At 42.4% G+C, this 16013-nt stretch overlaps 1 protein-coding gene across 2 annotated transcripts in view; it reads left to right on the plus strand.

The window, feature by feature from the left end:
• BACH2 (BTB domain and CNC homolog 2) overlaps window positions 1-16013 on the plus strand; it is a 412122-nt gene that overhangs the window by 347110 nt on the left and 48999 nt on the right. For both annotated transcript variants that reach the window (XM_066608426.1, XM_066608435.1), the window contains one exon: window positions 3301-4830. In XM_066608426.1, the coding sequence (XP_066464523.1) occupies window positions 3301-4830 (1530 nt within the window). The remainder of the gene's footprint in view (window positions 1-3300; window positions 4831-16013) is intronic.

A 16013-nucleotide genomic window follows, 5' to 3' on the forward strand; every position in this document is an offset into this window, starting at 1 on the left:
ATCTCCCTTGCTTCGGCTCGGCGGATGTGCCCGGCGCATGCGCGCGGCACGTCGACGACGTGCCGCCGGCGTGCCGCCGGCGTAAGGAATTCATCCGCCGGCCGAAAAAGAAGATCCGGCCGTGAGGAAGAGCAGAGCTTCGCCGCCCGCTACGGATAGGTAAATTCCTTTTTATTGTTATTTTCAGCGCTCACGTCCGCGGGGCAGGAGGGACCCGCTGCAGATTCTACATGTAGAATCCGTAGCGGGCCCGATTTTCCCCGTGGACATGAGCCCTTAGTTTCGCTGCTTCCCGTTGCTGACACCGGACTCATTGGTGAGTCACCAGGACACTCTTTGCGGGCCGGTCCGAGCTATTCAGCGGGCCGGATGTGGCCCGCGGGCCGTGCTTTGCCCAGGTCTGCTCTAGAACATGCAAACTCCGAGACTGTTTGAAGTTGGCATCCCGGATAGTCCCATACATGTTCTATTGGCCATAAATCTGGTGACCATGCAGGCCACGTATGGCAATGCTGTGGAGGCATTCCTATGACACCCTTATCCTGCTGGAAAATGCCTCTTGGAAGCCGCCATGAGAGGCAACACACGTGGCATATTGGCATTTCATTGTTGTGGTGTTTGCATAGTGGTCTTTCCCTTTTTTTTATATCTGGTCTGTATCTCATGTATGCCTCCAATAAGTATTTGACTTAGTAATGCATTCCTTGTGCTTCAACCCATTCTTGCTATGCCACTATCCCCAAAATAACTTTCCAGTATTAGTTTTACAGTCAGTTCTAACTATATCTTAAGGATGTGAGTGGCTAATTTGTTAAACAATTATCTAATTAGTTTAATTATCCCATTTGTTACCTATTTACACTTTTCTCTAATTTAAAAGACAAGTAAGGCCACTCTCGCACGTCTGTTTTTCTGCATGATTACCGCAGCATTTTGAATGCAGCGGTATAACGCTTCCATTGATTTCAATGGAGTCTCACAGACAGATTTTCCTGTGTTTAGCGCACCTCATCAATGATGGGGTGTGCTAAAAGCTGCTGTCGGGTGAAATCACGGCGCCTTGCCAAGCGCATGTGTGAGAGTGGCCTAAAGAAGGGTATTAGAAACGTTTAGTCCTTTTACACGTGACGAGCTGTCGAGCAAATGATGCCCAACACTTTTCCCAGTTATGCTCGCTTAGGGTTGCCACCTTTGTCACGAAAAAATACCGGCCATTGTAAAAAGGGGTGTGTCTTGGGGCGTAGCTTGTTGTAGCATTTTTTTTTTTTGCTCCTTTTATTATTCCAGTGGCTGCTGGTGATGGGGCCCACTCAGTAGCTCCAGTGGTGATATTGCCCCCCTTGGTGCCCTTCCCCACCGCTGAACCTCCAGTAGGGCAGCAACCCTGCTATCAAGTACTAACTTGCTAAACTTTAAGTCATGACAACACTGAAGTGCTCATAAAATGTCCACACTGTGCATAGTATGCTACTGGGATAGCTGAAATTCAAAGCAACACTGAATGTAATTTGCATGTCAGATACTCACTCTGACATGTGTATCGACGACGTCCATGAGAATGCGCTGCACATGCGCCACTGTGCCAGGCAACACCCAAGTTCTCGTGACAACTTGTGTCCTCACTACATAATACCGGGCCAAAATTTGGTTCTGTGCATGCGCGAGACTAGAAACTGTCCAAAAAGCCGTCCAGCGGCTGTGCTCATGCGCAGGATCCAAGACAGCATGTTCTCACGAGTAGATGATGTTTAGTGTGAATCACACTAAACGTCATCTACTCGCGAGAACACGCTGCAGACGCTTGCATCGCATGCAATCTACATGCAGGCACAGATCACTGAGTGACCTCATGTCTACCCATCCTCTCTCTCCCCGTGGCCCGACCAAAATACCGGCCTGTAAAAAAAAAAAAAATACAGGCACCGGCCTGGCGGGAAAAGTACCGGCCGGGGGGCAACGCTATGCTCGCTCCTCTGCTATTACACAAGAATATCGCTGATATCACTCACAAGGCTGGTTACCATGTAGCAGATAGGACGGATCAGCACTCTGGAACTCATTTAGGAAACGTACAAAATCTTTATTCCTTCAACATACAGAATCTGCGAGGTTTCGGCCTGTTAGAGGCTTTTGTTACAACATCCCCCCACTTGGTGATTTTAGTGCTTGTTCTGCTGTTCATTAACGTTATTATCGGGATCACTCACAGGGCTGTCGGAATAGAGGCAGAGTGGGCCAGGGAGCGTTCAAAAGTGAATGACTACTGTTTGCATGCAGAAACTGAAGAATTCTCGTTCACTCACTGAATGCGTTTACACAGGACAATTCATTGAAAGTCCTGGGGGAGCACAAGAATCTGAATAATAATCGTTCCCTGTAAAGGGGGCATTATTGTGACTATTTTGTTTCACCAAGTAATTGAAATTTTTTGAGTATGGTCCTCACAAATTAGTTTGGTTTGTTCCCCTCTGATAGCTTTGACATGCCTAATACACCAATGTGTACAAAGGAGTATTTCTTACAATTGATGGCCTAAGGCTGCCATTAGTGATTGTTATGGATAACTTAGAAATGGTGAACTGAAATCTTTATATTGATTAACAGCTTGGTTTTGGTTTTTTTGTTAGAATTTAGAATTTTGGTTAACACTTAATAAAGCCTTGTGTGATATGGTTCAAAAGCAGAATTTAAGAAATCCAAAGTCCTCTCTATTCTTTTATTTAAGGGGATATTATAAATCTTCATTCTATTTAGAGGTGACCTTGTTAGATTCCTGCTGTAATATTTATTTTACATCTGAAGAAGTAATTCAATACATTTGATAGTCTTTCATCTGATACATGCTGATATATTCAGCCAGTTGCCAGATGTAAAGACACAGCAGTCATCTTACTAGGGAAAAAATAATTTGTATTTCTGTATCTGTAACACATAGAATGGCTGTATTCTAGTCATGCAATCCTAATAAAATAGGATTTGTCATTCACTAATAGAGTCAGATGTAATTGATTGTGTTGATTTAGCACGTTTTTAACACTCATAAGGGATGCTGTTTAAAGCTATCCTGCTTGTATTCTAGTCTATTCTTCTTTTTCAACCATGGCATGATGTGCAGAAATAAGTGGAATTAGTTATTAAATGTGGAGTCACTGCTGACCTGATGATAGATTAACTGCTATTTTAGTGTGTTTATATATGGACATTGTAGTTGTCAGGTTATCTCACTACACTTGAGGGACTCTGGACAATTGCAGTGCTGATAGTAATGTTGGCAATTTCCCTACTTTTTCTTTTTTGCAGGTCACTGCTAGAGGCTTTGGTCCATTGTTGCAGTTTGCCTACACTGCGAAGCTATTACTGAGTAGAGAAAACATCCAAGAGGTCATCCAATGTGCTGAATTCCTACGTATGCACAACCTGGAGGACTCATGCTTCCGCTTCCTTCAGTCACAGCTTCTAAACAATGAGGATGGCTTGTTTCTGTGTAAGAAAGACACCTCATGCCAGGGTGTGTACAATGAGACTTTTGATTGTGAAGAGGAAACTATGGAATCTGAAACCTCAAAAATATCTTGCCCCAAGGAAAGAATTCCCCACGAGCCTTTCAACTTTGGATCAGGTGAGAAAGCGGCAGATAGAAATGAAGTTATTTTGCCTAATTCCAATATGCAAAGGGAAAACAAAGAAAGTTTAGACAAGGATCCTATAATCCGCTACCCTCGATATAAGAAATACCAGTTGGCTTGTACTAAGAATGTCTACAATACATCACACAGTACCTCAGGTTTTACAAGCACATTCAATGAACATAACTCTGAAATTGACCTAAAATCAGGACTTCCTTTAAGCCAGATAAAAAGTGAACCTCGGGATGATGATAACGATGAAGAGAATGTTACACTTTGCTTCTCTGGAGATGATAATGACATCAGGGATAAAGAAGGAGATGTTGAGATGGTCAGGAAACAACCCAGCCCTATTAGCTGTGATAACTCCAAAAGCGTGTCATCTCCTTCCAGAACATTTTTTAGTAGAGCAAAAGGGGGGGAATTTACTGACTTGCCTGGTACTTCCCAACAACGTTTTGTCAGAAGTCCTTCATGCCCTGTAGAAAAGGGAGCAACTCAGGGTGACCATAAAACTGAATACAACCCTTTTACTGGGAATTATGAACTGTCCTGTGAACCTCAAAAAGATTCCTCTAGCTTCCTCATGGTTTCACCTCTCCGAAGGTCTGGTTCAGAGCTTGCCTCTAAGCATGAATTGGAATTAGACAGGAGAAGTGTCATATTCTCTTCAAGTGCTTGTGACCAAATAAGCACCCCGGTGCAATTGTATTCTGGTGTCAATTGTTTGGACAAAGAGTTTTCTGAGCATGTGCCAAAGGGTCTTTGGGCAGGAGCTAGCCAATCTCTACCTAGCTCGCACACCTTTTCCCATAGTGGGCTGATAGCAGACCCATTGCCAGGAAGGCTGCGGCCAAACACTAGTTGTCCTGTGCCAATTAAAGTATGCCCTCGTTCTCCACCTTTGGAAACTAGAACAAGGACATCTAGCTCATGTTCCTCATACTCATATGCAGAAGATGGCAGTGGTGGATCTCCTTGTAGCCTTCCCCTCCTTGAATTCTCATCATCTCCCTGTTCACAAGGCCCACGATTCCTAGCCACCGATCATCAAGAAGCTTGTTCAATGGCTGACTCAATCTATAATCAAGTACGGCCGCAGATAAAATGTGAGCAGTCTTATGGAACAAACTCAAGTGACGAATCTGGATCATTTTCAGAAGCAGACAGCGAGTCATGTCCAGTGCAAGATAGAGGGCACGAGGTAAGGAATCCAAGTGTTAGTTGAATTTATGATTCTAAATATCTTGTTAGAATTGTATATGTGACAGAGTATGTTACAGTATGATGTTGCCCCGCTACTATAGCAATTAGTTTAGAAGCAAGGTAGTTTGTATTATACACACAGCACATGGTTCTACTCGACTCAGTGGTGTTTAGCCAGCTGCACTTTTATTAACAATTTACATACAGTTTCAAGAAAAAGCAAGTTATCCATTTTCAATTACTTGGATTTCTGCATTGATTACTAATAAGATGTGGTCTAATTGTGTATTATTAGTTTAGTTAGAAACACAAACGGTTGTACTGTTCATGTCTTTTATTGAGTAAACATTTGTCATGCAGGAAGAAAAAGTAAGTTAACCTCTCTATTAATGACTTCTCCAAGATCTAATTGGCAAAAGGTGTATTAATTAAATAAGATTGAAAGTGTGTGTTTCACAGGCACTTGTCCATTAAATAAAGGCACACAAAGCCTCATACCAACAGTGACACATGATGGTGGGAACTTAATGGTTTTGAGATGCCTTGCTGCCATGGGGCCCTAGATGCCGTGTGATCATTGAGAAAACAATGAATTCTAAGGTAGATCAAAATACAGAGAATGTAAGTGCAGTAGTCCATGACCTCAAACTGAAGAGAGTTGGGTGATGCAACAAGACCATAATCCAACGCACATGAGTAAATAAACTGAAAGTTATCTGAAAAAGATGGTGATTTGTGTTTTTGAATAATCAAGTAAGAGTCTTGACCCTAATGCTATTGAGAATCTTCAGAGGGCTATGCATGCAAGGCATCCCAGAAATATTGATGATCTAAAGCACATTTGCACATTTTCATGGGAGGAATGCTCTAAACATTTTCAATGTTGTACAAATCTTATTTGTAGCTATAGAAAATATATTTTTTTAAATAAATTTTTATTAAGCATATTTTGTCATTCTTAGACCAAACAAACAAACCACGTGTATAATACAACCTCCTTCCCTCAAGTCTCTCTTATATATTTGTCTCATAGACCCTCTGTAACCACTTATAGGACATTAATTACTAACGTTCATTAAAAAAAATAAAAAGGGGAGAAATCCCTATTTTGTGTGTTGTACTCCTTTATAGGAAGCAGATATGTTTTTCCCCATTCCACTTAAGGTGTGCAATGTTCTTTTTGCCGTGACATTTTCTTTTGTTGTTGTTAGTGTGTCCCCCCCCCCCCCCCGTCCCCCCGTCCCCCCCTGCTTGATTCTTTAAATTTTGAGACACATGGACAAAGCCTAGGAGCAAGCAACATTTCCACTATTAACTCTATAAATGCATCAGTTTCTCATTACAGTACATAAAGTTATGAAGAAGATGAAGAACAATTATAGTACAGTACAGGTGTTAAAACAGTTTGTAGTTTATGTTGAAGTCCCCCTCCATATTTTTTTTTAGAAATTGGGTATTTTTCCTGTATTAGTTATCCTCAGCCCTAAGCCACCCATTTCCCTATAGTAGATTAGCAATCATCCCATTGGAATATTGCTAGTTGAGTTCAACTGTGCTAACCCAGGGGTACTCAACCGATTTATCCATAGTTTATTATACTTATGACCTGTTTTACGTTTAAGATATATTCCTCATTTAGCCAATGCGATATACAAGAGCCTTGCTATTGCGATCTGTTCATGTTCCCCCACAGGCAAATCATTGACATATCAGAGGATATATATTAGTGGTTTGAGTTCCAGTTTGATCTTGTATACAGTATTAATCAAAGAGTGTACCTCAGTCCAATACCTATTCAATTTTGGACAGCGCCACATCATGTTAATCAGTCCTGCAGTTTGGGTTTTAGGGCTCCTACCCATTTGCGTTTTTTAACGCAATTGTCAAGGGGACTTTCTAATGTTAAAAATGTATTGCACAAAAATCGCAAAGCACAAACTTTTTTAACATTAGAAAGTCACATTGACAATCGCGTAAAAAAACATAGCGATATCGCAGCGTTAAAAAAACACAAGTCGGTAGGAGCCCTTACGTATTCATGGAAGGTTATCTCTTACTTCTAATCCATATAAAAAGGCGGGAGTTCAGTACACCCTATGTAGCAAGTATAGTTGTGATGATGTATGAGATTCACTAAGGGACAATTTAGGGGTCATCTCTAAGATTTCAACCTAGTGTGAGTCTTCCATAGTTCTGATATCCACCTCCCATTTACTTTAGACAGTGTCTGGGTTTCGTGAGTATGAGTGGCTTTGTATATAGGTGTATACCAGCGATATATTCCCTGCTGTCGATGAAGACATACCTATAATATCCGCTAATGCAAAGTTAGTATATTTCATTTCCCTAGAGACCAATTCTGCCTGATAAGCATGTTATAGCTGTAAGTATCTATAGAATTGTGCATTTCATAAAGCATAATCAGTTTACAACTGATCAAATGATTTAAGTACTGACAGTATTTGAGAAACCCTTTTAACTCCTCTATTCCTCCAGTTTTTAAAATATTATAGTTTTATTTAGTTCTAGCAACCAAGGGGTGCCCCAAGTGGGTGTGTACTGGGTGCATCCCACAACCCCCACAACGTCACTCGTTTTCCACCAGATTTTATGTAAGTGAAAGAGTGGGAAAGTATTGAACGCTACATCTAAACTTCTGTGCCTCCAGAGCCTCAAATAGATGCATGTTTTCAAAGTACCTTTTCAGTAACTGATAGCTGGCATCTTGTATCTCTTCTGACTCCCAGCCTCTAAAATGTTGCATTTGTGAGGTGAAGAAATATGTCACTGGAATGGGTAGAGCTAAAGCACCCTCATCTTTGGATTTAGGCTGCCTGTCAACGGGCATAGCAATATCCCGCCGCCTAGGAACGGGAGAACTGATGGTTCTCGCACTGAGCCTATCTGACAGGTAGGCTGACCGCGGCAAATCATTCCGATTCTCCACTCGTGGATAGATTTATCGCCGCGGGGAACGCAATGAAAACTTGCCCGTGGACAGGCAGCCTTACAGAGTGTCTCCAGTTTTATACGTTCACAATTTTTTCATCATATGAGGTCTCTAAATAAGCTGTTAATTTTGTAGAAGAAATGCTGAACAATCCACTGTGGCAAGTTGTGCAGCAGATATAACAATTGTGGCATCCAAGCCATCTTAATTAGGTTTACTCTTCCCACCACCAAGAGAGGGAGTCTACACCACACCCTTAAGTTTATGTTTAAGTCTACTCCATAATGGGTCCAAATTCAACTCGGTGTATTCAGAAACAGTTCTTGATATAGTGGGATCATGGGATTTAAATGCCGCTGTCAGATTTGATAGCGGCATTTAAAGGATTGACCATCCCGATCGGCTACACGGCCGAACGGGGCTGTTGCCTGCAGGTGTCTGCTGTAATAAACAGGATGTATGTTATCTCCCTCCATACAAGTCAATGGCAGGACATAAAAACACAATAGGGTGGTCAGTAAGGGGTTAATTGTCGTGGATCTTTATAGTTTGAATTCACTTTGATCAAGGTAAGTGTTGGGATTACCCAGGATAGACAATTTGCTAGCACTTCAGCTATTATTTAAACGTCTGTGGGGATGGGTCTGTGCAAATCTACCGATAGAGGGTCTTTTTCTTGTTTGTGTAGAATAGTAATTATTGCTTCCTTCATAGGGGGGGCAATTCATAACTATATTTAGCCTCATAAAAAACCTCAAGTAAATGTTGGAGTAATATTATAGTATTCTATTATGCAAGGTCAAAAAAAGATATATGTCCATCCAGTTCAGCCTATTAACCCACAATGATGATCCAAAGGAAGGCAAAAAAAACCCTAATGAGGTAGGGGAAAAAAAATTCCTTCCTGACACCAATCTGGCAATTGGAATAAACCCTGGATCAACAACCCTTTTTAAGTTATTAATGATTATAACATATAACATTGTATCACTCAATTCAAAGTAACGATCCGCGCCACCATATAACAATCAATAAGAGTAACTCACCTGGTGCACAGCGGGGTTCCCGCAGACCGTTAAATCCTTGGGGAACAACCCGCCTGCACCTGTGATCCGAGTATGCCTGTAGTAATATACGAAGAGACTTCAGATATCCTTCGATGGGGAAGGAGAGCCGCCGGAATGAAAGCAATCCCAAAGAGAGAAAACTTCCCTCAATGGGTTAAAACGAACACATCTTCAAATAGAAAAAACTCTTTCCGCGCTCCTGCTGGAGCTCCTCTTCGGAAAAAATGAACTGTCGTGGCAGACAGTATTTATATAAATTAATCATAAATTTATTTCCGTTATACAACGCGTTTCGGCGTTCTGAAGACGCCTTTCTCAAGTACTTGAGAAAGGCGTCTTCAGAACGCCGAAACGCGTTGTATAACTATTGCTGCAAGATTTCCACTTGCATGCAATTTTTTATTCGGAAATAAATTTATGAATAAAAAGCAAGAGCGCGGAAAGAGTTTTTTCTATTTGAAGATTTATTGTATCACTCAAGAAAGACATCCAGGCCCCTCTTAACTTCTTTATCGAATTTATCATCACCACGTCCTCAGGCAGAGAGTTTCATATTCTCACTGCTCTTGACAGTAAAGAACCCCCTTCTATGTTGGTGTAGAAACCTTTTTTCCTTTAGACAAAGAGGATGCCCCCTTGTTACAGTCATAGTCCTTGGTATAAACAGATCATGAAAGAGAGGGGAGGGGTATGTCTCTATGTTAAATCCTACTTAATGCCGAGGCTATGAGAAGATATAAGTATAGGAAATTAACACATGAAATCTCTGTGGGTAGAAATGCAAAAACATCCTGATGGGGGTTTTCTATAGGCCACCAAACATAACAAAAGAAACTGAAAAGTTAATAATAAGACAAATAGAAAAGTTGTCAAACCGCATTTAAGTAATTATTATGGGAGACTTTAATTATCCAGGTATAATATGGGAAGAGAAAAGCTGTGAATCTCACAAGGGCAATACGTTCTTGAGAACAATTAAAGATAACTACCTTAGCCAACTAGAGGGAGGGCCACCCTGTACTTATTATTAACAAACAGACCGGACAGAATCACAGGGGTGCAGGTTGGTAGTGAAACTTGGGAAATGGTGACCACAATATAATTAGTTTCCAGCTGTCATTCAATAGGAAGCCTTATAAGGGAGTAACAAATAAACTGAATTTTAGTAAAGCAAAATTTGATCAGCTCAGAATTACTCCTGGCAACATTAATTGGGACAACACCCTCATAAAGAACAGTACAGGCGACAAAAGGGAGAAGTTTAAATACATCCTTATCACCTCATGTGAGCAGTTCATACCCTTTAAAACTAAAAGTACTACAAGTAGAAGGAAACCAATGTAGCTTGACAAGACTGTAATGGGGCAATAAGCAAAAAAAAGAAAGCATTTAAATTATTTAAAACAAGAAGGCAGTGAAAAAGTGCTAAAAGCATACAGGGAAAAATCTAATTGTGTAAGGAAAACATCAAACTGCCAAGGAGGAAGCAGAGAGACTGCCAAAAAGAGCAAGAATAACCCTAAACTATTCTTAAATTACATAAACTGCAAAAGGATTTGCACTGAAAGCACTGGCTCTTTAACAAATAATCCAAGAGTAATCATAGATGATAATGGGGGGAATGGGAAGGGGGGCGGCAAATCTATTAAATACATTTTTCTCAAGTATATTCACTAAGCAAATAGAAAGGTCACATGAGGTGCAGGGAGATGAAACAAATCCCTGCTAAAAATCCCCTGAATAAAGGAAGTGCACAGCTGGGTAAAAAAGATTAAAATCAACAAATCGCCGGGCACTGATGGAATACACCCAAGGGTTCTAAAGGAACTAGGTGGCATGCTAGACCGCTATTTCTTATATTTAGGGACTTTATTGAGACTGGGGTTGTACCACTGGATTGGTGTTTTGCCAATGTGGAACCAATACAATATATAGTACAAAAAGGGCTCAAGAAGAGATCCTGGTAACTACAGACCAGTAAATCTCACTTCAATATTTGGACCTGGCAGTTGACTGTAGACTTAACTGGAGCAATCAATGCCAGTTAGACTGATATAGGGAGGAGCCAAGAACAGATATATGTGACAACCACTCACTGTACTGTGGTATCTTGTCTCCTCCAGAAGGATGGGTGGAGACCTGGTGAATGATAGTATCCTCCCAGTGCATGCCCCCAAGCTGCTGATTGGCTAAGGTGTGGCGAGGGAGCCGGAGGTGCATTTGCTCTCACTGTCACATGTGACAGCACGCCATGGCTTCTATCCAACACAATCCCTGCATGCAATCATGCTGACATCGCCACCAGCGTCAGTGGCGCTGCAGGAGGACCAGAGGGCAGCGGTGACCACAATGACACCACAGGAGCCGCTACAGCACAAAGAAGAGTGGCACTCCAGGGTGAGTGAGAGCAGCTGGGAGCGGTTAACTGCTATGGCTCAACGAACAGCGTAGAGAGGGCCTGTGACAGGAGGGCGGAAGGGTGTAGTGTGTGCCTTAAACGAGCTGCCAGTTTAACTGTTACAGCAGCCGGGAGCGGATTGGTCACCAGGGGACATTGCAGGTTGGCTCGAGGCGGGGAGGATGCAGCCAGACGATGCTATGGGGACAGTAACTGTGGCCGCAGATGGGTTGCCTAGCAAAAAGAGTGAGAGCAGCGGCATATAAGGAAGACTCACTGGCGGTCACACACTCACAGCTCCGGCATCTGTCAGGAGCGCTGCTGCCAGGACATCGTCTACAGTCACAGACACCAGCAGCCAATCACGACTAGTGGGCATCACTTGGCTGTCAAACTGGCTATACCGTGTCTCCACCCATACTTCTCTTGGAGACCAGATACAACAGTACCACCACTCACAGCCCTCTTAATAATGAGGGGGTGGTTGCTTAGTGTTAATTCCTGCACAAGAAAGTCAAATAAAAGATGTCAGACCACATGATAAATGTAGTGCACCATACAGGATTGCAACCCATTAATGTCACCAGGTTTGAAACCAGCAGGCTGCCCTGTACCCCAGAGGTGCACCACACCGGCACTGACACCTTGCACTCCCCCAACAGTCATAGATAAATGTGAAGTATTAGCTGATATTTTAGCTAGAATATGTGAGCCCATAACCCACAGCAAGGGTCCTTGCTCTTTGTGGGTACCTACATTAAAAGTTAAAATCAGAAAGCGGCCACATACTCACTGATATATTTTTACACGAGGGCAGGCATATAAACCAGATATCCCTCAAACATGAGGAAGCCAGACTGATATATGAAAGAGCCAAAAACAGACACATATGAGGACACTGGAGACATTAATGGGTTGCAATCCTGCATGGTGCATTACATGTATCGTGTGGTCTGACATCTTGTATTTCAAATATTTGCAAATCATGTTGCAAATATTGCAAATTCATTATATTGCAAATCATGTCCTATGAAGAACGGTTAAAGTATCTGGGAATGTTTAGCTTGCAAAAAAAAAAGACTGAGAGGAGACTTAATAGCGGTCTACAAATATCTGAAGGGCTGTCACAGTGCAGAGGGATCAGCCCTATTCTCATTTGTACAAGGAAAGACTAGAAGCAATGGGATGAAACTGAAAGAGAGGAGACACAAATTAGATATTAGAAAAAAACTTTCTGACAGTAAGGGTGATCAATGAGTGGAACAGGTTACCGCGGGAGGTGGTGAGTTTTCCTTCAATGGAAGTGTTCAAACAAAGGCTGGACCAATATCTGTCTGGGATGATTTAGTAAATCCTGCACTGAGCAGGGGGTTGGACCAGATGACCCTGGAGGTCCCTTCCATCTCTACCATTCTATGATTGTATTTGACTTTCTTGTGCAGGAATTAACACTAAACAACCACCCCCCTCATTATTAAGAGGGCTGTGAGGAGTTGTCTCATCAGTGTCCTCACATGTGTCTGTTTTTGGCTTCTCCATAAATCAGTCTGGCTTCCTCATGTTTGGTCGCCTGCAGATGGCCAAGCGAAATCTCGCGCGGCAAAGAAATCACGACATGCTCTATTTCTGTGCGGGGGTCGCAGAGCCCCGCACAGAAACGTCACTCATCGGCTCCGCTCTGTGCATGCGCCGGCAGCCGACACATGAAAGAGCCGGGGCCGCGGGAGCAGGTGAATGTCATGCTGCTCTCTGCAGACACCCGGGTCGGGTCCCGCTGCGAGAATTCTCGCAGCCGGATGACCCGGCCGTCTGCAGGCGGCCTTTGAGGGATATCTGGTTTATATGCCTGCCCTCCTGTAACAATGTATTAGTGAGTATGTGGCTGCTTTCTGTGATATTTTTTTTTGTTTGTTTGATAATTCACTTTCTGTAATTTTAACCCTTAAAACCCAGGGGTGTATGCCATTGGGATCCGGCGATTTTTGTCTATTTTATGCACAATTTTTTTCACTTTCAGTTTTTATTTTAGTTTAGCATAGTATCTATGTGGTTTAGCAATCACATTACAATATAATCATAGTATTACTTAATACAAGTGCCAAACGAGGCTTTTTTTTTTTTAAATTGAACAGTTTGTTAATGAATTACAGATCCCTATCTGGTCGTTGTCTGTTACAATGGGGTCCAAATACTCAGGAATTTGTCATATTTGTCTTCTGTTATCGAGGTTAGCTTTTCATTTATCAGGTACCAGTTCATTCGGCGTTTAACCCCTGAAAAGTCTAAGGATGCTTTTCGCCAGGAATGAGCCATAGTTTATTTTGCAGCTAGGAAGAAGAACGAAATTAGTTTTCTTGAGGAAGGAGGTATATTTTCAATCCGTTTATTTAACAGGGCTTCCCAAGGGTTTTTTATGTAAATTATGATAGGTTACTGAGTATATTAAGAAATATGTCTTAATCCAAAGCCTTTTGACCCGAGGGCACGACCACCATATGTGGAGCATGTCTCTAGGGGAGGAGCAACCTCGGAAGAAATCTTTGGAGTAACCTGGAACTGCATGTGCTATTCTTGTGGGGACTAAGTACCACCACAGGAGAACTTTATAAGAAGTTTCCAACATTAATGTGTTACAGGCACCACAATTGGTAGATATCCAAATTTAAGACCACTCATCGTCATCTAGGGTGCTACCTAGATCTTGTTCCCATTTGGTTATATAGGATAGTTGTGTGCGGTAGGTGGAATGTACTAGTCTTGAATATATTTGTGAAATAAGACCTTTTGCTTGTGGATATTTAAGACAAGATGTTTCAAAGGGGGCAATAGATAATGGGGAGTTTGTGTTTTTAAGAAGAGTGGATACAAAATTCTTGAGCTGCAGGTAATGGAATATTTCAGAAGGCGGCAGATCCGAGTTCTTCTGAAGGGTGGGGAATGTAACCATGCCCTCCAGCGAAAGTAAATGGTATACTTTGGAAATGCCTTTATTTGTCCAATTCCGAAAGGAAAAGGGTGAGTCAAACCCTGGGGGAAATAAGGGGCTATGCAAAAATGGTAATAGGGGTAAATGAGGGGATATCAGCTTTCCAGAATATTTTATAGAATCCCAGATTTTAAGAGAATGTTTTATTATGGGGTTAGAAATAGCGAGCCTATAGGTCGGGGGCGTCCACAAGATTGAATCTACCGTAAGAGGGTGAATCTTGCTGGCCTCAAGGGCTATCCATAAAGGAGCATTAGTTGTGGAATGGAGAGACGCTAGTTGGGCTATCTGGGCTGCCTGGTAATATTTAACTAAGCGTGGGACTCCTAAACCTCCCTTCAGCCTATGTCTATACAAAGTGGAACGCGACACTCTAGGAATGGATTTATTCCATATAAAAGGAGGGCCATCTGCGGAAGAATCTTCAGGATGTGGTCAGGTACTTAGGGAGAAATATCATCTTTAGAAAATTCACTTTACCGATCCATGAGATATGGTATCGGTCCCAACTTTCCAGAAGTAGTCTGGGTTGACTGAGGAGTGGGATATAGTTTTGCGCGTATAATGAGGCATAGGAGTTTGTCAGATTTATACCCAGATAGCCCAGCGACCCAGACCTCCATTTAAAAGGAAAGTTGGTTTGAAGAAGAGAGACCATTTGTGGGGAAAGTGTGAGGTTGAAGGCCTTCGACTTGGCACCATTAATCTGCAAACAGGAGAGTGACCCAAATCTGGACAGTTCCGCCATAAGATTAGGGATGGAGGTATGGGTAGAGGAAATTATTACCAACATATCATCTGCAAACATACTGATTTTATGATTGATCGAAGCAATTTCAATTCCCTTAATGTCGCGGCTGTTGCAGATTTTTATTGCTAGTGCCTCCATGACTAATATGAAAATGAGAGGGGACAGAGGGCAACCCTGCCTTGTGCCTCGTTAAATCACAATATTGTCGGAACAAAGGCTTTAGGGGAAGTGTGAAGAATCCGCAACCATATTACAAATTCTGTGGGAAACTTCCAGTGTTCCAATACGGGAAACAGATATGACCAACTAATAGTGTCAAAATCTTTATAAAAGTCCGAAGAGAGCAGCATTGCAGGGATGCTTCTGGTCTGGCAGATGTGTGTGAGGTGGGCCATTCGACGGATACTGTCTGGGGCTCGGCGTCAAGGGACAAACCCTGCTTGGTCCTTTCCTATTATTGACTGTAAAGCTACGTTCAGTCGTGAGGCTAATATCTTGGTAAGGAGTTTTATGTCCGTATTAATTAGGGAGATAAGCCGGTGGTTCTGTTCATCCAGTGGTTCTCTTTCCGGTTTAGGGACCATTGATATAGCTGGCAGTAGAGCTTGTCCTACTTGTTGTCCCTCTCGGATAGCATTACAGTAGTTTGCAAGATGGCTATGCAATAATCGTCCCCCTCCACCCTGGCACCTACGTCCCCGTGAAAAACCATACCTGAATCTAAAAACCCGCCCCAACATTACACTCAATTGCATCATGAAACAGGACAGAATCATACACACCAAGCTGCATGGGAGCTGTCATCCTACCATCTGGTCCCATTAGGTACTGACCGTTCATGTTACTCCCTGCTCCAGCTTCTCCAGAGTCCTCCTGATGATCACTCCTGCCATCAGCCGCTGTCGACATATCCACTGCTCCGGAACCCGCTGGTCCTGCCTGCTGCCCATCTTGGCGAGGAGTAAACACCGCTGACCATAATCATATGGGTCTTTTCTCCCTTGACTGCTTCTGCTCTCACCTGGTGCA

This window comes from Eleutherodactylus coqui, chromosome 1, assembly GCF_035609145.1.
Source record: "Eleutherodactylus coqui strain aEleCoq1 chromosome 1, aEleCoq1.hap1, whole genome shotgun sequence".
Taxonomy (NCBI): Eukaryota; Metazoa; Chordata; class Amphibia; order Anura; family Eleutherodactylidae; genus Eleutherodactylus; species Eleutherodactylus coqui.